At 48.9% G+C, this 26494-nt stretch overlaps 1 protein-coding gene and 1 long non-coding RNA gene across 2 annotated transcripts; one reads left to right on the forward strand and one right to left on the reverse strand.

The window, feature by feature from the left end:
* LOC109552615 (uncharacterized) lies at positions 1-24179 on the reverse strand. Its single transcript, XR_012325110.1, has 4 exons — positions 24069-24179; positions 21885-22075; positions 18989-19183; positions 1-3698 (listed from the first exon to the last, which is right to left on the reverse strand). It is a non-coding gene; the product is annotated as an uncharacterized lncRNA (long non-coding RNA).
* On the forward strand, positions 16603-26440 carry HPD (4-hydroxyphenylpyruvate dioxygenase). The gene is made up of 14 exons (XM_019950574.3): positions 16603-16670; positions 16790-16816; positions 17353-17415; positions 17755-17859; positions 18491-18533; positions 18673-18755; positions 19742-19831; positions 20770-20873; positions 21267-21344; positions 21881-22043; positions 22178-22249; positions 24084-24206; positions 25881-25997; positions 26072-26440. Exons 1-14 carry the CDS (start codon positions 16668-16670, stop codon positions 26180-26182), a joined length of 1182 nt encoding a protein of 393 aa, XP_019806133.2. The 5' UTR covers positions 16603-16667; the 3' UTR covers positions 26183-26440.
* The last annotated feature ends 54 nt before the right edge of the window (positions 26441-26494 follow it).

The raw sequence follows: 26494 nt of genomic DNA on the forward strand, positions 1-26494 counted from the left end.
TTATGATCAACACAGGTATTTATTACCATGAACAGTGTTTACAAAATATACACAAAATGTCACAGAAAAGTATCATATGTTTATACATTTTTAGAAAGTGGTCTGGGTGGATATGCCCGAATTGTCCATGGTGGTTTTCTGTGGTTGAAGGATTATGAATGGGTTAGTTTTCTGTACTTTCTTTTTCCTTTTTTCTCTTTTTTTCACTTTTAATTATGTGTATGTTTTTCTATATCAACTTGCATTAATTCTGTTACAAAAAACAAAATAAAATATATATCTGAGCTGGTTAAATAGGTGTGGTCAGTTTGTGAAAATTCAGAAAGCCATATACTTTTTGCATTTTTCTGTGTATTATTAATCTTTGATAAAAATACTTTCTATCAATATCAAAAAACACACTCATAAAAAATGTTAGGGGCTTCCCTGGTGGCGCAGTGGTTGAGAGTCCGCCTGCCGATGCAGGGGACACGGGTTCGTGCCCCGGTCCGGGAAGATCCCACATGCCGCGGAGCGGCTGGGCCTGTGAGCCATGGCCGCTGAGCCTGCGCGTCTGGAGCCTGTGCTCCGCAACGGGAGAGGCCACAGCAGTGAGAGGCCCGCGTACCGCAAAAAAAAAAAAGAAAAAAGAAAAGAAAGAAAAATGTTAGAATACAATTTTTTTTATTGAGATGAAAGCCACATGACATAAAATTAACCATTTTAAGTGAACAATTCATTTCATACATTCACAACGTCGTGTAACCACCACCTTTATCTAGTTCCAAGACATTCTCATCACCCCAAAAGGAAAACCCCATACCCATTAAAAGTGACTCCCCAGTCATCCCTCCCCCAAGCCCCTGGCACCCACCAATCTGCATTCTGTCTCTATGGATTTCCCTATTCTGGGTATTTCCTATTAATGGAATTAAAACAATTTTTCGGGGGGGGCACACCGCGAGGCTTGTGGGATCTTAGTTCCCCAACCAAGGACTGAACCCAGGCCCTTGGTAGTGAGAGTGCGGTGTCCTAACCACTGGACAGCCAGGGAATTCCCCAAAACAGAACAATTTTTAAATCAATGGATTTCACATAAAAATTCAAATTTCCAGCTTCTCTTGAACAAAATCTGGCCAAACTAGCCCACATCCCCACAGGGGATAACTGGCTGTAGCTGAGTAATCATCACTCTTGTCGACAAGGCGTGAGCCTACGACTCCACAGTTCCACCCAGCTCTTCTCTCTTCTACGTCACTCTCCTGGCTTCTGGGGCATTTGGGTTTCAAGACCCAGGACTAATGACTACTCAGAACCCCCCGCCTTTTTTAAAAAAATATATTTATTTATTTTTGGCTGCATTGGTTCTTCGTTGCTGTGCGTGGGCTTTTAATTTTATTTTTTATACAGCAGGTTCTTATCAGTTATCTATTTTATACATATTCATGTACATATGGCAATGCCAATCTCCCAATTCATCCCACCACCACCACCACTGCTGCTTTCCCCCCTTGGTGTCCATACGTTTGTTCTCTACATCTGTGTCTCCATTTCTGCCCTGCAAACCGGTTCACCTGTACCATTTTCCTAGGTTCCACATATATGCATTAATATACGATATTTGTTTTTCTCTTTCTGACTTACTTCACTCTGTATGAGTCTCTAGATCCATCCATGTTTCTACAAATGACCCAATTTCATTCCTTTTTATGGCTGAGTAATATTCCATTGTATATATGTACCATATCTTCTTTACCCATTTGTCTGTTGATGGGCATTTAGGTTGTTTGCGGGCTTTCTTTAGTTGTCGTGAGCAGGGTCTACTCTTTGTTGCAGTGCGTGGGCTTCTCATTGCAGTGGCTTCTCTTGTTCCGGAGCATGGGGGCTTCAGTAGTTGTGGCAGGCAGGCTCTAGAGCGCAGGCTCAGTAGTTGTGGCGCACGGGCTTAGTTGCTCCGTGGCATGTGGGATCTTCCCGGACCAGGGCTTAAACCCGTGTCCCCTGCATTGGGGGGCAGATTCTTAACCACCGTGCCACCACGGAAGCCCTCAGACCCCTTTCATCTGTAAAAATCTTGAAGATCTCCAGATGCAGGGAGACACACCAGAAAAAAATGAGAAACTTGGACTGGGAGTAGAGGGAATGAATCCCAACTCTACCACTTATAGTATGAGCCACTTAGCTTCTCCAAGCCTCAGTTTCCTTAACTGTAAAATGGGTATAATAATAACACCTACTTCATAGGGCTGTTATATTAAATGCAAAGCATTGGACACATGGTCACTTCTATTCCTGTAGGTACCAAAGACTCATAAGAGCGCTCCCTAATATTCAGAAATGGAAAAAGGGAGTTCAGAGAGGTTAAGCAATATGTTGAAGGCAACACAGCAAATCGGAGGCCAAAGCTAACTCCCCTATTGCCCTTGTGAAGAATGAAAGTCAGTGTTCCGAACTGAAGGGTGTCAGATGTTCAAAAGTTTAGGGACTTTGGATGGTAGGGACACAGGTTCAGTTCGAAAGGGATCAATGGCTGATCTTGAGTAACTGCACCCTGGGCTTATGCAAATAATGGAGCAACTGACGAGATAGTTGTTTGGCCAGAGAGGAAAGAGAAAACCCTTTGATGTGCCCTGGGCCCTGATGTCATAGCAGTTGCTCCTCCTCCAGGGCCACTGATGTCCTCTGCCCTTTCCCCAGTCATGGGGGCCTCCCGCCCCCTAAACCTCAGGCAAGCAGAGCAGAGCAGTTCCTACAGGCTCAGGAGAGCCCACTGTGAATTCTTCAGGAAGTTTGTAAAAAAATTTTTTTAAATACCAGATTACTTAAAATTAAATTACGTATATTAAAAATTACATTAAAAAGCAGAAAAAAATTAATATAAACTTACATCTAAATAAACTATCATGAAAACAAAGGTAATAAATGCTCAAATCTCATCATTTCCTAATTATTTCACTACATTTTAGTACTACCTAGGCTTTTGCCTATTTTTCTGTGTGATATGTTACTACTTATACTGTTCTCAACTCCAAGTTCAAACTACTTTACGTTAGTAGTTTGAAACTGGCCATAGGGGTACTTATACCACAGAATTCAGCAACTGCTACAAACTAATGCTTAATTGTTGTATTGATTGTCTAGGGCAGGGGTGAGCAAACTATTGGCTCTCTGTCCAAATACGGATGCTTGTCTGTTATTTTGGTTTTTTGCTCACAGCCTGGTTTTTGTTTAATTAATTAATTTTTAATTTATTTTTGGCTGCATTGGGTGCGTGCAGGCTTTCTCTAGTTGCGGCAAGCAGAGGCGAGTCTTCGTTGCAGTGCACGGGCTTTTTTTTTTTTTTTGGCTGTGTTGGGTCTTCACTGCTGCCCGTGGGCTTTCTCTGGTTGTGGCGAGCGGGGGCTACTCTTCATTGCGGTGCGCAGGCTTTTCACTGTGGTGGCTTCTCTTGTTGCGGAGCACGGGTTCTAGGCGTGTGGACTTCAGTAGTTGCAGCACGCGGGCTCAGTAGTTGTGGCTCGAGGGCTCTAGAGCGCAGGCTCAGTAACTGTGGTGCACAGGCTTAGTTGCTCTGCGGCATGTGGGATGTTCCCGGACCAGGGCTCGAACCCATGTCCCCTGCATTGGGAGGCAGATTCTTAACCACTGAGCTAGCAGGCAAGTCCCGACAATTTATTATTTGGGCAAGTCTTCATCTTATTGAGTCTCAGTTTCCTCACCTGTAAAATGGGAGAAATAATAGTGAGTTGAGAAGATAAAATAGGCACAGTGCTTGGGAGTGGCACACCCAGTGGGGAAAGGCAAGGGGTGCTGCCCACCCCAGGTGCAGGTAGCAAGGCTGGTCATGGAATGGGTTCTCCAGAAGCAGAGGCTGAGACAGAGTTTGGGGTACAAGATGTTTTTAGGTGTCAACACCAGTGAAATGAAGGGGGGAAGCCAGACTGGGGAGAAGGAGTAGTCAGTGGTGGAGGCCCAACAGGCCTTGGCCAACCCCAACCAGGGGCTCTGGAAACAGACTTGTGGGTCTGAGTTGTCCCCCACTGGGCTGAAAGGGCCACCTTTCCACCCCTGCCTTGTTCAGCCACCAGGTGTGGGCTGCCCTGGGAAGAGGCGACCGCGGGCAAAGTCCGTGCAGCTGCGGGAGATCCCATAGGAGCTGATAGCCAGCCACTCCCCCCATGCCCACCCCCGCACTTGGGCAGCAAGTCCTTCCTTGAAGGGAGGTGGAACAGAATATCTATCTCCATGCCTACCCCAGGGCTGCACTGTCCACAGAGAATTTTAAAATAATAATAAAAACTGCTAGAAGTCTGTTGACTTTATCATTTTGTGCCAGCAAATCTCAACAATATCAATGCCAGTGGCTGAACAGACAACTGCCACTGCCCCCCACCTTGCTTCCTGATATTGAATAAGTGCTCATAGACAGTGTTGTTGTTGTTACTATTATTCTTAGTCTTAGTCTCTTTGTGTTAGTCAGGATTAGTGGTTGTAAATACCAGAAATCCAACTCAAAGTAGCTTAAACAAAGGAAGGGAATTTTTTTTTTTTTTGGCCATGCCGCGCAACATGGGGGACCTTAGCTCCCCAACCAGGGATTGAACCCATGCCCCCCTGCAGTGAAAGCACGGAGTCTTAACCACTGGAGCATCAGGGAAGTCCCAAGAAGGGGAAATTTTGGCTCACCCAGAAGCATGCCTGAAACAGGTCACTCAGATATCAGGAATCTGTCTCCTTTTCTCATCCTTGCTTTTGCTGTGCTGGCTCTATACACAGGCACATTTGCCCTCCATGGAGTCAGACATGGGCACCACAGCACCATTCAATTAGCTCAGAAAACCCAGAGCTCAGAGAGAGGCTCTTTCTCAAGCAAAAGTCCCAGGGCAAACCCACATTGGCTGGCTGTGGTCAGGCACCCAAACCTGAACCAATCACAGAGATTCTCATTGGCCAGTCTTGGCTCACATGCCCCCAAACCACATGGACAGAGAAGGGAAAGGGATGGTTCCTCAAAGGAAAAGTGAGATGCTGTAGTTAAAGGAGGAATGGATGCTGGAGAGGCAAAACCAACAAAATCCAGGACACTGCTCAACGCCCCAAAGCCAAGCACAGAAGACAGCCTTCTGTCCTGGGCACATCAGACGCTGGGCACCCATTGCTTACACAGTTTGGGACACTGAGACTCAGAGAGGAGCTGGAAGTGGCCCAAGATCACATTGTCTCCAGAGCCCAGGGATCCCGTATCCCATGCCATCAACTCTCTGGACCCTCCAGGCCACCACTGATGCCTGGTGATAAAGCTGCCTGTCACCCCAAAGCTCAGGCACGTGGGCTCTGTGCCCCAAGAGATAAGAACCAGACCCACCCAGCTGGCCCTGCCCCACTGCACTAGCCCTGATAACAGCTGGGCACCCTGGCCAGCCCTCACACCCTCTGTTCCCCAACTGTTATTTCAGCCCTGTTGGGGAGTCTGTGGAGCCTGACAGAGGATGGGGAGGTTCTATCCACGGGCTTGTGCCTCTGAATCCTCATTAGTTCTGTCTGTTTGGGAGTCTGGAGTTGTAGATTCTAGGAAACAGGGCACAGGGCTGTTTAACTGTTTGGGGGTCCAATTTTCAAATGTAAAAAAAGCCTTTTGGTTTATTTATGTTCCTCAAATATAATAAAGAATCACAAATAGGCCACTGGGCCACTCCAGTCCAAGCACAGCAGCTATCCACAGCTTTTCCCTGAGCTGACCTTGAGCAGAAGCCTTTAAAGTCCTGATGATGTTGCAACTCTGCTATAAAATCTTCAAAAGCTCTTCATTCTCTCAAAGATAAAGCCCAAGCCCCCTAACCTGATATTTGAGACCCTCCCACATTCCTTATAATAATAAGCATAATCGGTAACTGTTAATGGAGTCTATCGTGTGCCAGGCATCAAGCAAAGCACTTTACGTACCCTAGCTCAGATGATCCTCGTAACAACCCTATGAGGGAGGTACTACTATAATTCCCATTTTACAGATGAGGAAACTGAGGCTCAGAGAGGTGAAGTGACTTGCCCAAGATTGCTCAGCAGGAGTCCCCACCTCTGCCTACACCAGGGCTTTGCTCCCCGCTAGCCTGTCCACAGAGCCCCCCTGCAGGCCTGCAGTGCTCCTACCTCCCTCATATCCCCTCCCTGCACCCCCGCCAAGCCAACCCTTCCCAGTCAGCCACACGCCAAAGGAAGAGGAAGTTTCTCCAGGGTCCAGGAGGCTGGTTTGCTCCTGCTGCTTGAAAATGGGATTGGGGTCATTCCCAAAGCATTTTCCAAAAACGACGACAGCATGGTGGGAAGTGGCTAGCATATAGACTTTGGAGAGAGTCAGGCTTGGGTTCAATTCTCAGTTCTGTCACTTTTTAGTTGTGGTCTAAAGGACACGCCTGTAAACCTCCATTTTCCAATCTGTAAAATGGGGATGATAGCCCCTATCTCACAGGGTTGTTAGAGGATTTAATAATTAAAGGGCATAGGGACTTCCCTGGTGGCACAGTGGTTAAGAATCTGCCTGCCAATGCAGGAGACACGGGTTCGAGCCCTGGTCCGGGAAGATCCCACGTGCCACGGAGCAACTAAGCCCGTGTGCCACAACTACTGAGCCTGAGCTCTAGAGCCCGCGAGCCACAACTACTGAGCCCGTGTGCCACAACTCTGAAGCCTGCGCACCTAGAGCCCGTGCTCCACAACAAGAGGAGCCACCGCAATGAGAAGCCCACACACCGCGACGAAGAGTAGCCCCTGCTCGCCACAACTAGAAAAAGCTCACGCACAGCAACGAAGACCCAACGCAGCCAAATATAAATAAATAAATTCATTTTAAAATAAAAAAAAGAAGAATCTGCCTGCCAATGCAGGGGACACAGGTTTGAGCCCTGATCCAGGAAAATCCCACATGCTGTGGAGCAACTAAGCCCGTGCACCACAACTACTGAGCCAATGCACCACAACAAAGAGTAGCCCCCGCTCGCCACAACTAAAGAAAGCCCACGCTCAGCAACCAAGACCCAACGCAGCCAAAAATAAATAAATTTATTTATAAAAAATAAATAAATAAAATAAAAATAAAGGACACAGCACTTAGCATGCTTAGTCTAGTGCCTGGCACATAAAACAAAGCGACCAGAAAATCTGAGTTTTTGTTGTTCTTATTATTATCTTTTTTTAAAGTGCTCTGCTTCCAGAGGTGACAATTTGAGACAGATCACACTCCTTCAGCTGAAGATCTTTTAAGTTAAAAAATCAGCCCCCCTCCTTAGATACAACACCAAAAGAAAAAATAGATAAGTCAGACTTCACCAAAATTAAAAAATTTTGTGCTGCCCATGATTCCAGCAAGAAAGTGAAAAGACAACCCACAGAATGGGAAAAAATATTTGCAAATCATATATTTGACAAGGGACTTGATTCCTGAAAAGGGAATACATAAGGAACCATTACAACTCAGTAGTAAAAAGACAAATAATACAATTAAAATGTAGGCAAAGGATATGAGCAGATATTCCTCCAAAGTAGGTATGCAAATTAAAAATAAGCACATAATAATCAACATCGTTAGCCATTAGGTAAATGCAAATCAAAACCACAATGAGGGGACTTCCCTGGCGGTCCAGTGGTTAGGACTCCGCGCTTCCACTGCAGGGGGCATGGATTTGATCCCTGCTCGGGGAACTAAGATCTCACAAGACGTGCAGTGTCGGGGGTAAGGGGTGGGGGAAACCACTTCAATAAGAGATGCAACAGCTAGAATAAAAAAGGTAGATGACAACAACTGTTAGCAGAGGATGTGGGGAAATTGGAACTCTCATGCATTGCTGGTGGGAATGTAAAGTGGTGCAGCCGCTGTAGAAAACAATCTGGCAGCTCCTCAAAATGTTCAACACAGACTTACTCTATGACCCAACAATTCCACTCCTAGGTATATCCACAAGAGAAATGAGAACGTATGTCCACACAAAAACTCGTATGCTAACAGTCCTAGCAGCATTATTCATGATAGCCAAAAATCAACTCACCAATTGATGAATATGGATAAACAAAAATGTGGTATATGCATATGATGGAATAGTCAACCATAAAAAGAAATGAAGAACTGGCACAGGCTACAACATGGATGCACTTTGAAAATATTGTGCTGAGTGAAAGAAGCCAGTCACATAGGACCACATATTGCATGAGTCCATTTATATAAAATGTTCAGAATAGACAAATTCATACAGACGGAAAGCTGATTAGTGGTCTTCTAGGGTTAGAGGGCAGGGAAACTGGAGAGTGACAGCTAAGGGGTATAGGATTTCTTTTTGGGGATACGGAGAATGTTCTGGAAGTAGGTAGTATTGATGCTTGCAGAACATTGTGAATATACTAAGTGTCATTGATAGTAAATTTTACATTATGTGTATTGCACCACAATAAATTGTTTTCTTTATTGAAAGATAATATCCATCCTGAAAGTACACAAATCTTAGGCACACACATCTCAATGAATGTTCACAAAGTGAACACACTTTGTAATCAATATTCCCAGCACCCCAGAAACCCTCATTGTGACCCTTGTGGTCACTGTCCTCTAAAAGGGCTTTAAGGGAGTTCCCTGGCGGTCCAGTGGGTGAGACTCCGCACTCCCAATGCAGGGGGCCCGGGTTCGATCCCTGGTTGGGGAACTAGATCCCACATGCCACAACTAAAGATCCCGCATGCTGCAGTGAAGATCCTGCATGCCGAAACTAAGACTGGGCGCAGCCTAAATAAATAAATTTTTTAAAATAAAAATAAAAGGACTTTAAGAAATAGAAATGACCTCCTTCCCTGCTCCCACACACCTCCCTCCTCTTCTTAGAGGCCATACTCATTTGGGAGTTTCTTGTTTTGTTTTCTGGACTTACCTACTCACTGACAGCTTATTATGAAGGACAAAGACATTTTTTTTTTTAAGAAAAAGGACTTTTTCACACCAACTTTGCGCCTTTCCACTCCCTGCTTCCATACAACTTATTTTAGTTGGGTTTCAATTGCTTTTATTGCTTTAAATAAAATTCTAGGGACTTTCCTGGCGGTCCAGTGGTTAAGGCTCCACGCTTCCACTGCAGGGGTCACAGGTTCGATCCCTGGTCAGGGAACTAAGATCTCGCATGCCTCATGGTGCAGCCAATAAATAAATAAATAAATAAATAAATAAATAAATAAATAAAATTCTGAAACTTCTGTTTGAGGTAACATGTTTCGAGAGCATAGCATAAACTTTTCTCTTTGTAAGATGAAGGAAAGTGTCTCTAAGCCCCTACTTTTTTTTAAGTTGCAAGTTTTTTAAAAAATAAATTTATTTAAATAAATTTAAATTGGCTGCGTTGGGTCTTTCGTTGCTGTGCGCGGGCTTTTCTCTAGTTTCGGCCAGCAGGGGCTACTCTTCGCTGCAGTGCACAGGATTCTCATTGCAGTGGCTTCTCTTGTTGCGGAGCACAGGCTCTAGGCGTGCGGGCTTCAGTAGTTGTGGCTCGTGGGCTCTAGAGTGCAGGCTCTGTATTTGTGGCACACGGGCTTAGTTGCTCCTCGGCCTGTGGGATCTTCCCGGACCAGGGCTCGAACCCGTGTCCCCTGCATTGAGGCAGATTCTCAACCACCAGTGAAGCCCAGTCCCTACTTTTATATTGTCTTGTAACCAAGACTCAAGTCTTGTTCGATTTGTCAGTCAGCTGATTTTAAAGAGTTAATAAGAAGTGTTAACAAACTCTGGTAGACCAATGCTACGAAACTCTTCTCAAAAATGAAAAGAAATACAGTCCACATAGAGGCATCAACATGGAGGACCCTCAAATGCATGATGTTGAGTAAAAGAAGCCAGGCTCACAAAGCTGCTTGCTGTCTGACTCATTTATACGACATGCTGGAAAAGGCAAAATTATGTAGACAGAAAATAGATCAATGGTTATCAGGGAATGGGGTGGGGGAGGGATTGACTATAAAGGTACACAGCGGTGAATGGGGGGGGTGGGTATGTTTCTGGGTAATGGAATTGTTTTATATCTTGATAGTGGTTGACAGTCACGTGACTATATGTTTTCAAAACTCATAGAACTGTACGCTGAAAAGGGCGAATTTCACTCTATATAAATTACACTTCAATAACTATGACCCTCAAGAAGCCATTTTAAAACTTCTGAAATCATGTAAATCATGCAAATATTTTGTGCTGCCGAACCAGAAGGGAAATTAGACATGAAGAGAAGGAAATAAACTACAGCCTGGGGTGCTCCCAAAAGAAGAGGATTCCAAAGGGCAAGGCTGAACTGGTTCTCTTTATTTAAATTCCATTTGGGACTGATTCACTTTGCTGTACACCTGAAACTAACACAACATAGTAAATCAACTATACTCCAACTACACTTAAAATCAACAAATACTTAAAGTTATAAAACTTAAATAAATTCCATTCAGTGGCTGACAATCAATGACATGTTTTACACTGTGGAAAATTCAAATAAACTGAAAGAACAAAATTTTAAAAGATCCATAAACAGTGGTTTTTTTCTACAAATGGTAAGTTATAAAAAGTTATAAAAGGCACTGTTCTGTGCCTTTTTTTTTTAACTTAACAATGTATCTTGAAGGTATTTCCCCACCACTAGATAGAAAGCTTCTTCATTCGTTTTATAGTTACTTAATGTTTCCTCGTATTTAACCAACCCCCTGTTGATGGACATTTAAGTTGTTTACAGTATTTTCGATGATGGCAGATGAACCAAGACAAATGAACAGGCTTATAAATGAGGGTGGGGATTCACGTGGGTAGTAGCTATAGCGTGAGATCTTATGCCTTTTTTTTTGTTTTTTTTTTTTGCCATGGACATCTTTGGAAATCCTGCGAAGCCTCTGCCTGGTACAATGTACCAAAACTCCGGACTCCCAGAGGCAAGCAGATGATCTGCATAAGCCACATTGTGGAGTTTAAACCTGATGAGCTTCTCTTCTCAGTAGTTTGTCAATTACTCCTCAATAAAGCTGGGGTCGGGGGGAACAGCAGCTTCTCTTCTGCTGTAGCAAAACCAGAGAGCTGTGTCCCAAGTTCAGGAGACAACCGAGGCCCTCCCATGCCCTTTTTGTCATGTTGGCCTTAGAACACAAGCTGAGTCCCTCAAGAATATGCAAGTCATGGCAAACTGTCTCTAAAGTCAGACGTGATTTCACAGGAGCTCATTAGCAACTAAAGACTGTTTCCAAACCTCAAAAGTGTATCTCCATTTAGAGATTGGCTCTCTTTTTTCACTGTCTCCTTTTTATTCTCAGAAGGATCCAATAGGCAAAAATCATAGTAATAATTGTTCTGTTTCCGATACTCAAAGAACTCAAATTCCAAGCTGCCCATGTGGCAAAATGCAAGAAAGTTTTGTCCCAGTGATGCTTTTTTTTTTTCTTGCAGCTCTCCCTAATGATGATCCTTCTCATACTTACGAAATTATAATCATGTAACATTTTATATCTGCTTTAATCGTACATCCATATGTAATAGCTATAAAACACAAAGCCATTAAAAAAAATTCCTCCCCCTTTATTTTCATTGCAAATCTATTTAAACCCCTAGCAATAAATTCAACATTCACGGCAGGGGCGGGAGGGGGGCAGGGGGTCGGGTGGGCGAGGCTGTGGCAGCAGCAGCTAGAGCATCCCCCCCTGCCCTTTTTTCCCCTCTGGTTTAACTAAAGCTTTTCTCCAGCTCTGGGAACAGATTTAACTTTTTTCTTCCCCCTTAGAGGAAAAACTAATGCAAACTTTCAACATCTGGGGGGCCACCTAAAGCTCACCTTTGGGAACGTTTGGGCTGTTCTTCCTCCTGTCTAGAGGAGAGAACAAAAAACCAAAGGCAACACCCACACTGGGCATTTCCCCCTCGTTTTGGTCTGTGCAGCCTGGAGAAACCACGGGGATGCAGCTAGTCAGCTCTTTTGGGGCTCCATCTGTTGCCGTCAAACCCCAGAGGTAATTTTTACCTCACAACAGGTTCGGCTGTAGTTAAGCTGCTATCTCACACTGCCGGCAACTCCACAACCACCCAGGCATCAAAGGCTGGTCAACCATCCCAGGAGGCCACGCAGGCCACCCGAAGGTCCCTGGCAGGTACTGAGTGCTCAGCAAGGTCTTCAGAAAGGAGCTCAGGGCCAAGGCCACCTTGGTCATGGTCATGAGGAAGAAGAGAGACAGTATTACACAGCTAGGAAACTCACATTCACATCTTAGGAAGGACATCCCTTGCAAATCCAACCTTCCTTTCCCAAAACAGTATTTCTGCCATCTTTCAGTGAGTCGAGGGTCTGTCAGGAGAATCCCACGGCTGCCACCACTGTGTCAGGGGTTCCCAATACCACCCCCAAGTCTGATGATGTATGAGGAAGGATCACAGGACCCAGCACATAGTCATACTCACGGCTAAGTTGTATTACAGCAAAAGGAGCAAACTCAGCCCAGGGAAAAGAAGTGTGGGTAAGGTCCAGAGGAAACCAGGGGCAAGATGCTAAGGGTCTTCTCCCAGTGGGGTCGCACAGGATGCACTTATTTCCTCCAGCAAGAGGTTATGAAGTGTTTACCAGGGAAGTGGGCCTGAGCCTAAAGCTCCAGGGTTTTCATGGGAGGCTGGTCACGAAGGCACCCACTGCACAGCACGCACCAAAGTCCCAGGCTCCCAGGAGACAAGCAGGTGTTCGGCAGAAGCCACACTGTCTGTACAGTTTAGGCCTCTTATCATTTCTGGGGATGGTGGGAACCTTCCTGAAACCCAAGTTCCTCGATGCCAACCAAGGCTCAACCTCGCAAGCAGGTCTTTCTACAAACAGCAGCCTCAAGCCTGCTGTGTTCACCCTGTTCTACACACCAGGGCACAGTGGAGGGTGAGTCAGTGAGCCCATCTGAATAGTGGGCTCCTTGAGCAAGGCCTCTGGAACCCAGCTGCTAGCTCAGGAGGGGCGTAAACTGGCCACTCGGGAACGAAGAGCCCAGACAGCCACACCCACCCGCCGCTAACCTCTTCTCCAACTGGGCCCAGCCTGAGAGGGAGCATCTGGGAGGGGACACGGGGTCTCCAAAAACTGGGTCCTGCGGGCCCCCCCTCCCCCACCCCTGCCCACAGATGGGGGAGGCACCTAGGGGTGTATCCCGAGCGTGACTGAGACCCACAGTGTTTCCGGGAGCAAAGTCCAGAGGGTAGGAGGGACAAAGACAACAGCCCTGGCCAGCTGAGCCGGACACTTGCCTTTGGCATCCAAGGCTGCTGCTGACACGCTTCCTTGATTCAGCAAACACTGACTGTGCCGAGGACACAGGCCAGGCCAGGTTCCGCGAGCGGGGGTTTGAGTCAGCTGCCGAGGTCCCCCTCACCCGGGACGGGAGGGCTGCGCGGAGACACCTGCCCACCGTGGAACCTTCTGGCCTGTGAGCGCCACTCTGGGCCACTTCCACCCCCATTTTCTCGGTTGGAAACCTAGACCCGGGAGACCAAGGTGGGCACTGAGGGCAGGCTGGCCCAACAGGGGCAGGATAAGGAGGTGGGGCCTCCTCGCCTGCCTCCAGATTTGCCCAGAAAACAGAGAAAAGGAAAAAGGTGTCTGGACTGCTGGAAGGGGATCCAGCTTCAGAAGCAAATAGGCCAGAGCTTGGATCTCTGTTCTTACCAGCTCCACAACCCCAGGGACATATGTTCCCTCTCCGAGCCTTGGTTTCCCCATCTGTCTAGTTGGGGGATCAATATCTCCCATTTGTCTAGAAGGCAAGACAGAGGTGAAAAGTGTGGGCTCTGGAGTTAGAATAGCCTGATTTCCATTCCAGCTCTACTCTGCCACTTGCTAACTGGGTGGCTTAGGAAAGTTCTCTGATTGTCCTGGGCCCCACCTCGGGGGTTGCTGACTAAAGCTGACCCATGGCAACTAAGCAGCTGAACCTCTGACCTGGGGCTGGGGAGTTCTGAGAGGGCTTCCTGGAAGAGGTGGAAACTTGAGAGTGGCCCAGGGGACCTAGCAGGTTTTGCTGAGGAGGGTGGGGAGGGGGACTCCTCCCTGCTACAAGCCCCTCTCTGCTCACTGGTTGGTAGGGAAAGACATGGGAGGCAGGGAGGGAGGAGGGGGAGGAAGAAAAGAGGGGAGTAATGTCAGGCACCTTCTTGCTGTTTGTCAGTTTTTCTCATATGAGAAATGAGAATGTTGGATTGAATGATCCAAGAGGTCATAACTTGCCAAGATTATGTTTTTCTGTATTAAAAAAAAAAAAAGGCTTCTCACACCAAAAGCAAAAGCAAAAATAAACAAGTGGGACTAGCATCAAACTAAAAAGTTTCTGCACAGCAAAGGAAACCATAAACAAAATGAAAAGGCCACTTACTGAGTGGGAAGAAATATTTGCCAATCATATATTTGATAAGGGGATAACATCTAAAATATACTGAATATAAAGAACTCATAACTCACTAGCAAAAAAACAAATAATCGGATTGAAAAATGGGCAGAAGATCTAGACATTCTTCCAAAGACATACGTACAGATGGCAAACAGGTACATGAAAAGATGCAGAACATCACTAATCGTCAGGAAAACGCAAATCAAGACCACCATAAGCTATCACCTCACACCTGTTAGAATGGCTATCATCAAAAAGACAAGACATGGGCTTCCCTGGTGGTACAGTGGTTGAGAGTCTGCCTCCCGATGCAGGGGACACAGGTTCATGCCCCGGTCCGGGAAGATCCCACATGCCGCGGAGCGGCTGGGCCCGTGAGCCATGGCTGCTGAGCCTGCACGTCCGGAGCCTGTGCTCCGCAACGGGAGAGGCCACAACAGTGAGAGGCCCGCGTACCGCACAAAAAAAAAAAAAAAAAGACAAGACATAAGCATTGGCAAGGATGTGGAGAAAAGGAAACCCTTGTGCACTGCTGGTGGGAATGTAAATTGGTGCAGCCACTATGGAAAACAATATGGAGACTCCTCAAAAAATTAAAAGTAGAACTATGATCCAGCAATTCTACTTCTGGGTATATATCAAAGAAAACAAAAATACTAACTCAGAAAGATATCTGCATCCCCATGTTCATTGCAGCATTATTTACAATATCCAAGATATAGAAGCAGCCTAAGTGCCCATCAATGGCTGAATGGATAAAGAAAATGTGGTGTGTATATATATACACAGTGTAATATTTTTTCAATATTTATTTATTTATTTTGGCTGCGCCAGGTCTTAGGTGTGGTATGCAGGATCTTTAGTTGCAGCACCTCAGATCTTTAGTTGTGGCATACGGGCTTCTTAGCTGCAGTATATGGACTCAGTTGTGGCATGCATGTGGCATCTAGTTCCCCGAGCAGGGATCGAACCCGCGGCCCCTGCAGTGGAAGCGCAGAGTCTTAACCAATGGACTGCCAGGGAAGTCCCATAAACTTTTTTTTTTTTTAGTTTAAATAAATTGGAAAGAAAACCTATGAGTTATTTATAATTAGGACAAAATAAATATTACTCTCAAAAGACAACAACAACAAAAACGGCTAATGCAGGACATTTAGGGAGCCAAAATGCAAGAGGGTGGGGTGGGGTTGGCACAGTCCCTGGCTGAGACTGCCAGCTTCAGGGTCTTGGAAGAGTTTCCAGGCAAAGAGGATAGTTGATGAAGTCAGTTCCCCAGGAAGATGTCTCAGCAACAGAGTTTCTGGGGACGGACATGGAGCTAGAGGCAGGGGGCTGTCCTGGAGCCCTCAGGTAAATGCCACAGCTGGCCAGCAGTTACCACTCCATCTTCCAGGAAAGTGAGCCTTGAGGATTAGGGTATGGGGGATGCTGGGGAGGAACCCAGGCCTTCCTCCTCCCAGGGCCGTAAGCTCCCCCTTCCCACCACTCTGGGCCAGGAGTAGGGCCACAACCTCTTTCCCAACACCCAGGCTGTGGCAACGCCAAGGCCTCCCTATTCTCCATCAGCCCCCCACGCAAAGCCCCAAAGAAACATAACTAATCATAACCAGCATTAACAGAGATCTTACTGTGTGCCAGATTCTATTCCAAAAGCTTATGTTTATCTCATTTAATGCCCTGCTACACTACTATTGTTCCCATTTTACAGATGGGAGACTGAGGCTTAGAGGAGTTCGGTAACTTTCCCCAGTCACATAGTATGTAGACCTCCAGGATCCAAACCCCCACACCCATGCCTCTAACCACTATTGAATACAAGCTTTTTACCTAAATATAAACCATACACTTGCTACGCAAACAAGTGGCTGGCTTCAAGACCAGTCCCTAATCCCCCTCAAATTCTCCCTGAATAAGAATGCTGGAGCCACCTCTGCACCCAAGCTGGCCTTGGCTTCTCAGCTTTGGATTCTGGAGGGCAAAGATCACAGTCCCAGCCCAGGGTCCTGGAAAGAATGTGCCCTTGGCTTCTGGCCCCGGCTCTGCCCCCAACTGGCTGGTGGCCTTGGGCGAGTCACTCCCCCTTTCTAGGCCTGACAGCATCACCCTGTCCAATGAGGCCGTGCCTGGATCAGAGGCTTCCAGGCCTAGGAGCTTCCAGGATCACCTCCCACCCCCAGGAAGGCCAGGAGGCCAGGGGCGGGACTTGCTGGGTGTTAAATATTTCTGTCCAGCACTCTGCTGGCCTCTCATCCCAGTCTTCCCAGGAGGAAGTGTGACCAAGATCAGTCATGGTAAGAGCCTGCCTGGAGCCATGGCAGCTTTTGCCAACGGCCACGGATCTGGAGTGAGATTTCCAGAAGCACCTTGTGTCCAAGTTTCCATGTCTTACTGTCCTTTTCTTTCTCCTTAGACGACTTACAGCAACAAAGGAGAGAAGGTAAGCAGGAGGGGAAATGTGGGGTCAGGGCCCCGGGAGACCGGGATGCTAGCAAAGAGCAGAAGAGGAATAATAGCTACAAGGGTTACGTGACGTTCTGGATGCACACTCAAGTTCATCTCTGCCCCCCCTGCCACGTCTAGACTGAGCTGGACTCAACCTTGCCCTCCTAAGAAAAACTTTTACCTCTTCTTAAATTCCTGCCAATCCCTTAATCCTGTCTGGAAGTTCTTTCTAAGGTCTAACTTAAATCTGTGTCGCTGCAGCATAAGGCTGTTTCCCCCTGTGAAACTTGGGCAGGCCTCCCAGGGGAGAGGGGGGCTCACCAATCCTGAGCCCACAGGAGCTCAGTTTCTACATGAGAAACCTTTCGAGGCTTGGCAAGCCTTCAGGGCAGCAGGGTGGGGCGGGCTGGCTTCTCCTCAGTTCTTGGATTGAGGGTGGGACAAGGGAGGTGGCTAGGGGACACCTCTCCACTTGCACTTTTCTAGACCCACTTCTAGGGACTAAGCCTTGCCCCTTCTCTTCTTCTGCAGCCTGAGAGAGGCCGATTCCTCCATTTTCACTCTGTGACCTTCTGGGTTGGCAACGCGAAGCAGGTAAAAGCTGGGCAAGGTGTTGGGAGTGGATAGAGGGCAGGCAAGGGGGCCTCTAGGACAAGGGCAGGTCTCCAGCTGGGTCTGTGATTGGGCCCTGGGACGGGAGGATCAGGGCCAATGTTGGGAGAGTCCCAGGATGGACAGTCACTCTTTGGATCCTAATTACACAATCAGGGCCACGGATCCCAGTGGGAAACTTACCTGAGATCAGCGTGGGCCAGGGAGCAGGCTTTCTTCCCAGGAGGATCTCGGCAGCTGGGGCAACAGGGCAGATAGGCTTGGGGGACTGGGGGCCTGCCCTTCGACCCTCACGGGCCCGTCTGCAACTCTGTGATTCAGGCTGCGTCGTACTACTGCAACAAGATGGGCTTTGAACCCCTAGCCTACAAGGGCCTGGAGACGGGTTCCCGGGAGACAGTCAGCCACGTGATCAAGCAAGGGAAGGTGAGTCTCCGCCCAGGACCCTACCCATCCAGGAGGGCCATCTCTCTCCCTGCTGGTCTCTGAGCTCCCTGACAGCTCTGGCACCTCTGGGTGCAGGAGGCCAGGAAGCCCTTCCTCCAGGCGGCCCAGTGCTCTTCCAGGCTGCCCGGTGTGGTTAGCGGAGCGTGCACTGAGGTCAGCCTTCACTGGGCCCTCCACCGGCACCTTCGTACGACATGCAACAGGGACCTTCTTGGTTTGGTCTACTTCTCGGCCTGGCCCGACGCTGGTCTCACAGACGTTCAGGAAAAGTTGGCAAAGGCCTCAGACGTCAGACTGGAAATCTAAGCAGTGCCCTGGTCCATGGATCCCTGGGGCTCTCCCCACTGGGAGGCTTGACTGGCAGCTCATCCCAAGGCCCCAGGAGGGTCTGTCACGGGAGAAGCCCCCATCCCTCAGGACCAGAGGGGAAGCTAAGGCTGAGAAAGGACAGGAACCCAGGGTCAACAGTCCTGCCTGGCTGGGAAGAGGGGTCTTGTCCTAATGTCCCACCAGGGGTATCTCACTGGTGGGCAGGGAGGGGGGCCGGGGATGCACCTCCAGAAGCTCACCTGAGCCACCAGCCACACCTCCCTTCTGCTCTACATCTTAGATTGTGTTCATCTTCTCCTCTGCCCTCAACCCCTGGAACAAAGGTGAGGGGGCCCCAGAGGGTTCGGGGTGCCAGGGAGTGGAGACATGGTTTTGTGGGTGGGGGTTAGGGACACAGGGGTGGATCAGGGTTCAGGGAGGGGCCATGACTCCAGCGCCACCTGCCTCCCCTGCCGGCCACAGAGATGGGCGATCACCTGGTGAAACATGGCGACGGAGTGAAGGACATTGCCTTCGAGGTGGAGGACTGTGACTACATCGTGCAGGTGAGGCCGCACCTGGGCTGGTGCGGAGACGAAGCAGTAAGGCTCGGCCTGCCCTCTGTCTGCGACAGGGACCCCCATCAGTCAGGGCTGGAGGACACTGCCACGCTGGAGTGATGTGCCCAGATGTTGGCTGACACACACCTGAGTTCCAGTGACACCCTGCCCCTTAGTAGCCGTGCAACCTCTGTCTGAGCCTCAGTTTCTGCATCTGTAAAATGGGGATAACCACCTACCTCGCTGAGTTGTTACAAAGAGGAAACGAGGTCACAATTATCATTTCTTGGGCCTGACTGTACCAAACGCTGTATTCAAGAGGCAGTTTAGATGTTCAGAGTGTAGATTCCAGAGGCAGACTGCTGGGTCTCTATCTTATTAGCTGTGTGACTTCAGGTGAGTGACTTAAATTCTCTGTGCCTCAATGTTCTCATCTATAAAATAGAGACAATTATAGTGCCTTTCATGTAATGTTGCTGTGCAGATTAAAGAGGCTAGTACTTACAACAGTGCCTGACATGTGATAAGCATAGACATGCAGTAATAAGGTTTTGCTAAATATCAAATACATGATTCATGCATGTAAGGCACTTGGCAGAGGGTATGACACATAGTAGGTGCTCCATAAATGTCAGCTTGTATTTGTCTTATCCAACCACCCTTTTTACAGATGAAGAAACTGAGGACTAGAGAGGGCGAAGGGCCACAGAGTGAGTTAGCACAGGACAGGCAGGACAGACCCCCACCCCCACCTGTTTTGTCTTAAATAGCCCCAGCTCTGGGCCTGGACCTCAGTTTCCCTATCTGCCAAATGGGCATGAGCCATGGGTGTCAAGGGCAACAGCTAAAGTTCGCTGGAGTTCCTGCCTGGGGCTGGAAAAACTGGAGGAGGCTGCGGTAGGACCACGCAGAGGGGATCCAGCAGCGGCAGCCAAAGGGTCCAGCACTGAGGGTCCAGCACTGACCACCTCCCCACCCCATCTCCTCTGCAGAAAGCCCGGGAACGAGGCGCCAAGATCGTGCGGGAACCCTGGGTAGAGCAAGATAAGTTTGGGAAGGTGAAGTTTGCTGTGCTGCAGACGGTGAGTTAACCTCAGTGCCCCACGTCTCCTGCTGTCAGCACCCACTTAGATGCCAGGACCCCCCTCCCCAGCCCCTGACTCCATTATACCATCCCACACTTGTGCCTCAAAGTGCAGACATTCTCCCTGGACCCTGATCTCCTGTATTCTTGGCTGGTGTGCAGAGGCTGAGGAGGGCTACCAGTCACGCCTCTGGGCTTCCCTTCCTCCCCAGTGGGGGATGATAGCATGGGGATGCAAGGAAGGAGATGCGTGGGTCTGGGGAAGAAGGTGGGAGGGAAGCCCCGCCCCACTCAAGCTATGTGACTTTGGGCAAATCACTTCACCTCCCTGGGACTCCGTTTAAATGAGCAAGTTACCACCTGCGTGGTCCACCTGTGTGATCTGCCACACGCTAATTAACCGTTCTGTGCCTGTTTCTTCAGCTATAACTCCTCCCACAGTCATTTAAAGGATCAAATGAGATGATTCGTGTATAGCACTTAGAACAACAGCGCTTGGCATATCACAGACACGCAGCAAAGATTACCAAGTCTGTTTAGCACCTGATACAATCATAGGTCCTTCCTCCTCAAGATTTAATACAACTCAAAGATTGTTAGAATGATTGAAAAGGCCCTTCCATATAATTAGATCCAACACCCTCATCATCTTCATTCAGGCAACACATTTTAATCGAGCACCTATTATGTGCCAGGACAGCATCATGAGCAAAACGGCATCCCCGCCTCCACAGAGCTTCCGGTCCTGTGGGGCAGACAGACTGTCAAATTCCCAAATGTCAGACTGCAATTCATTTTGGAAAGGGGAAGTGACTTGCCCAAAATCACACTTGGAGTTAGGGCCAGGTCTGGGTTGGAACCCAGGGCTATGTTGGCACCATGAAATGCAGCCTGGCCTCAGCAGGGGTGGGACCTCAGGCTGTTCGCCACCCACAGTATGGGGATACTACACACACCCTGGTGGAGAAGATGAACTACACCGGCTGGTTCCTGCCTGGATTCGAGGCCCCAGCATTCGTCGACCCCCTACTTTCCAAGCTGTGAGTGCCCCTTGGGGCAAGGGTGGGGTGCCCTCTCTTCCACGCAGAAGGGACAGAGTATCTTGGTCCCTGCTGGGGAGCCCCTGAGCATCCCAGGATGGCTTGAAGAGGCAGCATAGAGGCCAAGAGCCTAGGGTCTGGAACCCAACTGCCTTGGTTCAAATCCCAGCTCTGTCACTTACTAGCTATTTAACCTTGGCAAGTTATTTTTCTAAGCCTCAGTTTCTTCATCTGTAAAATGGGGCTAGTAACAGTGCGTGAGTTGATGCAGATAGTGTGTCTATAGTAAGTGCTATGGAAATAATGAGCAGTTACTGTTATTGAGGGGCTGGTGGAAGGAAGAGATTTAGGGAGTAGCCTTCTCCTCACCCCCTAACTGCCTCCCTCTCCCAGGCCCAACTGCAGTCTCGAGAGAATTGATCACATTGTGGGAAACCAGCCTGATCAGGAGATGCTGTCTGCCTCAGAATGGTGAGTCCCTGGCCCAAGCCCTTCCCACATGTGTGACAGGCCCACTCCCAGGTGTTGTCAGGAAATAGAGCACGAGGTGGGGCCAGGTTAGTCTGAGGTCACTGATTCATCTGTTCCCTGAAAAACTGTCACCATGGAGACCAGAGGATTTAAGGCCCAAAGTGACCCACCGGTCCTCCCTCTGAGGAACCTTGGGGAATCAACACAGGGGGTGTCACAGTCCAGGGAGGCTTGGAGGAAGGCTGTCACTACCCAAAGAGCACGTGTGTGCAAATTAGAAGCAAGTACCCTTTCTCAAAAGCACCTCCATCTGTTGGAGCGGTGCCATGTATACGGATCTTGTTATCAGATGCTTTACTTCCACCCAAAGGAAAATTGTCATAATAAAGGTACAAACCTATGATGTGCGTGATGTGAAAGGTGGTACCCTTTTTGGAGCCTGCTCAGGGAACAAATTCTGGAAGGTGGAATAGGGGCAGGGGGCAGGTCCCAGGCCAACATCAGAGCCATTGTGCCCTTCCGGCCACCCCCCACAGGTACCTGAAGAACCTGCAGTTCCACCGTTTCTGGTCCGTGGATGACACGCAGGTACACACGGAGTACAGCTCTCTGCGGTCCATCGTGGTGGCCAATTACGAGGAGTCCATCAAAATGCCCATTAACGAGCCAGCGCCGGGCAGGAAGAAGTCCCAGATCCAGGTGGGGCCTCCCTCGGGCCCCGGGGGCCTTGGCTGGGGAAGAACGAAGCAGGGAAGAGGTTTGAGGGCTCTTGCAGGGGCAGGGGTGTGGGTGACGGGGCCACTGACAATGGTTTCCTTGCTCCCCTCCCACAGGAATATGTGGACTATAACGGGGGCGCTGGGGTCCAGCACATCGCTCTCAAGACTGAAGACATCATCACAGCGGTTAGAAGCCCATTCCTGGTCCTAATTCACCTCCCATTCAGCTCCAAGCCAAACTCTGCAAACGGAGTCAGAGGCTGGGGATGGGGGTGACGAGTGGCAGTCCTGGGTCCCCTTCGTCAGCCCAGACGGCTGACAGGGCTCCCTTACTGGCTCGTGCCATTCATGTGCAGGCATATTCCCACCCTAGAGAGTTTGGTCTCTCTGCTACAGAAGTAGCAAGTGCCAGAGTAACAAGAAGCCTGGGCTCTAGACCTGGTTCTGCCAGTAACGTACTATGAGTCTTTGGGGGATTCAACCCCCTCTCTGGGCTTCAGTTGCATCAAATTGAAAATGAGGATATTAAGCTACAAGATCCACTAGGTCCCTTCATCCAAACTAAATGTCCTGAGTCTATGGCTCCAGCCCTTGGGGAGGCTGGGTCCTACCTGTTCTTAATGTGGCAGTACGACCAAGTGGACAAGAGCCTGGCCTGTCCCATTCAGCCCCAGCCCAACCAAGAATTCACCATGACCATGGCAACTTCATTCATTCATTCACGCAATAGATGCTTATTGAGCACCTACTATGTGCCAGGCACTGTTTCAGGTACTTGGGACACATTAGCCAACAAGACAATAGTTTCTACCCTTACGGAGGCACAAAACAAAATTAGTAAAATATCTCTGTTAGATGGCAGTGAGTGCTCTAGAGGAAAATCAAGCAGGGCCATGGGCGAGGGAGGGTGAAGGACATTTTTTTTTTTTTAATTTCAAGTTTTTCTTTTTCTTTTTTATTTATTTATTGTGGCTGTGCCAGGTCTTAGCTGCGGCACACGGGATCTTCGTTGTGGCACGCGGGCTTCTTAGTTGCGTCATGTAGGATCTTGTTCCCTGACCAGGGATCGAACCCAGGCCCCTGCACTGGGAGGGCAGAGTCTTACCCACTGGACCACCAGGGAAGTCCCAGGACTTTGTATATTTAAATTATGCGGTCACCAAAGTCCTGGCGCTAAGAAGGAGACATTTAAGAATGCAGAAGACATTGGGCTTCCCTGGTGGCGCAGTGGTTGAGAAACTGCCTGCCGATGCAGGGGACACGGGTTCGTGCCCCAGTCTGGGAAGATCCCACATGCCGCGGAGCGGCTAGGCCTGTGAGCCATGGCCGCTGAGTCTGCGCGTCTGGAGCCTGTGCTCCGCAACAGGAGAGGCCACAACAGTGAGAGGCCCGTGTACCCCCCCCAAAAAAAAAAAAAATGCAGAGGAGAGAGGAAGCAGTGGAAATCTGGGGAAAGCGCCCCAGGAATAAGGGACATCCAGGGTAGAGGAAGGTTAAAGGAACAGCTGGAACAGAATGAACAAGGAAGAGAAGGGTAGGAGATGCGGTCAGAAGGTAGGAGTGGGGGCAGATAGTGAGGACTTTAAATTTGACTCTGAGACACCACCGTTGGTAAGCAGAGGAGTGACATGATTTGACTTGTATTTTAGTAAAATCCCTCTGGCTCCTATGTTGAGAATAGATATTAATACTTAATCTCTCAATGCCTCAGTTTTCCCAGCTATGAAATGGGGAGAACAATCATCTAAATGTCTCAAAAGATTAGTGCATCGACATAATGAGACAGTACATAGAAAGTGCTCGAGAGAGGCACGTAGTGAGGTCCCATAAATGTTAGTGATTGCTGTTCTTCCATCGGGACCCACAAGGCCCAAAGAAGGAAGGGGATGAGGTCACACTGCATCCTGGCAGTTTGGGGAAGCTGGAGTAGGGACCCTGCGTCCTCCTGGCCCAGCACTTCCCCCTGGCTGGGAGTGTTGAGCATGGAGAGAGGATTGACCTTTACCCTGCTCTGAGACAGATTCGCCACTTGAGAGAGAGAGGCATGGAGTTTTTGGCTGTTCCGTCCACATACTACAAACAACTGCGGGAGAAGCTCAAGTCGGCCAAGATCCGGGTGAAGGAGAATATTGATGTTCTGGAGGTAAGGCCTCGAACAGGATCCTCAGTCAGCCGAGAACAAGCCCTGAGTTCCATCTTGCCTCACAAATGCTGTCTCAACCTTGCATCAGGCACTGGGATGCAGCCAGGAAAGCAGACCAGGTCCCTGCCATCATGGAACTTGCATTCTAGTGAGAAGATAGATGACAAATAAACAACACAAACACCATTGGAGAGAGAGAGAGAGTTGGTGCTGTGCAGAAACTTAAAACAGGCTATGACAGAGAGTGATCTGGGGCTGCTACATAGGAGGCAGTCAGGGAAGGCCTCTCTGAGGAGGTGACATTTCAGTGAAATCAAGATGATGAAAGGGAGTTGGCTGTGTGAAGACCTAGAGAAAGAGCAGTCCTGGCAGAGGGAACAGCAAGTGCAAATGTCCTGAGGTAAGAGCAAGCTCTGAGTATTTGAGAAACAGAAAGAGGGCCAGAGTGAATGAAAGGAAGTGTTTGAGGAGTGGCCCAGGTCAAAGAGGTAGGCAGGAGCCGATTCCTCTGGTAGGCTATATAAGAGTTCGGATTTTGTTCTTCTGTGGCCAGAAACCATTGGAGGTTTTTCTGGTTTTGTTTTTGACATCTTTATTGATATTTAAGGCACAAAACATACATCATTTTTTAAAATACACAATTCAGTGGTTTTTGGCTCTTCACTGTATTATGCAGCCATCATTGAAATCAATTTTGGAACATTTTCATCACTCTAAAAGGAGACCTGAAACCTCTTAGAAACCACCTCTCAATCTCCCCATTCCACCTCCTCACCCTCAGCCCTAGGCAACCACTGATCTTCTGTCTCTATAGAGCTGCTTTTTCTGAACATGTCATATAAATGGAATCACATAATCTTTTGTGACTGGTTTCTTTCACTCAGCATCATGTTTTCAAGGTTCATCCATATTGTAGCACGTGTCAGTACTTTGTTCCTTTTTATAGCTGAATAATATTCCATTGGATGAATAGACCACATTTTGCTTACCCACTCATCAGTTGATGGACATTTGTTTCCACTTTTTGGCTATCATGAATAATGCTATGATCATCTGGGTAACAAGTAGCTGTGTGGACATACGTTTTAATTCTCTTGGGTAGATACCTAGGAGTTAAATTCCTGGGTCGGTCATATGGTAACTCTACTTCTACTTTTTTTTTTGCCGTACGTGGGCCTCTCACTGTTGTGGCCTCTCCTGTTGCGGAGCACAGGCTCCGGACGCGCAGGCTCAGCGGCCATGGCTCACGGGCCCAGCCACTCCACGGCACGTGGGATCTTCCCGGACCGGGGCACGAACCCGTGTCCCCTGCATCGGCAGGCAGACTCTCAACCACTGCGCCACCAGGGAAGCCCCACTGGAGAGTTTTAAACAGGGGAGTGAGATGATCTGATTTTGAAAGACCCCTGAATGTGAGGAAGATGGATTGTAAGGAGGCAAGAGCAGAAGCAGGGAGAGCTGTGTGGGTGCTACTTGGGTGGTCCAGGCCAGCCTTGGGTGGCTAACACAGGGGCTGAGGCGGGGAGGTGGAGGTGTCTGGAACTGCTGCAGAAAAGGGTCTTTTCTTGGCTTTGGGGGTGCAGGAGCCCCCATGGCCTTTCTAAATATCCCACCATTTCAGGCTAGAGGGGCCAGCCAGCCTCCCCCTTACCCAGTCCCCTGTCTCCCACCTAGGAGCTGAAAATCCTGGTGGACTACGACGAGAAAGGCTACCTCCTGCAGATTTTCACCAAGCCCATGCAGGACCGGCCCACGCTCTTCCTGGAAGTCATTCAGCGCTACAACCACCAGGTACCACTAAGGACCGCCTGTCCCCAGCGGTTGGCTTTCTGGGTCCGCAGCTCACCTCCTTTCTCCCGCTCCAGGGTTTTGGAGCCGGCAACTTCAACTCACTGTTCAAGGCCTTCGAGGAGGAGCAGGACCTGCGGGGCAACCTCACCGACATGGAGACCAACGGGACTGTGCCCGGCATGTAGGCCGCTCTGGTGCCGCCTGACCCACCGAAGCCCCGCCCACCTGCCGGCGCACGGTGGGCCACGCCCCCTCGTCCTGGAACGCGCCCACTCCACAGGCCCTGAACAGCGAGCGAGCCCTCCTTACTGGCCGCTCCCTTTAGACCCCGCCCACCAGCCGCCTCCGGGACCTCCCACACACACAAGACTCCGCCTACCTCCTAACTCGCCCTCTCGGTTGGGCTGTTCAGTCTCCCGCCCTCCGGAATAAAGCGGACTGGGGTCCAAGGCGGTGTCCACGTGTTTGTGCCGGGCTGGAGCAGTGAGGTTCTTTGG

Source organism: Tursiops truncatus, chromosome 13 (assembly GCF_011762595.2).
Source record: "Tursiops truncatus isolate mTurTru1 chromosome 13, mTurTru1.mat.Y, whole genome shotgun sequence".
Classification (NCBI taxonomy): Eukaryota; Metazoa; Chordata; class Mammalia; order Artiodactyla; family Delphinidae; genus Tursiops; species Tursiops truncatus.

Excerpts from the sequence above, each read along its gene's own strand:
- HPD (XM_019950574.3), top strand. Across the intron at positions 17,860-18,490 it reads ACGTGATCAAGCAAGGGAAG|ATTGTGTTCATCTTCTCCTC; the intron begins GTGAGTCTCCGC and ends TCTACATCTTAG. Across the intron at positions 18,534-18,672 it reads CCTCAACCCCTGGAACAAAG|AGATGGGCGATCACCTGGTG; the intron begins GTGAGGGGGCCC and ends TGCCGGCCACAG.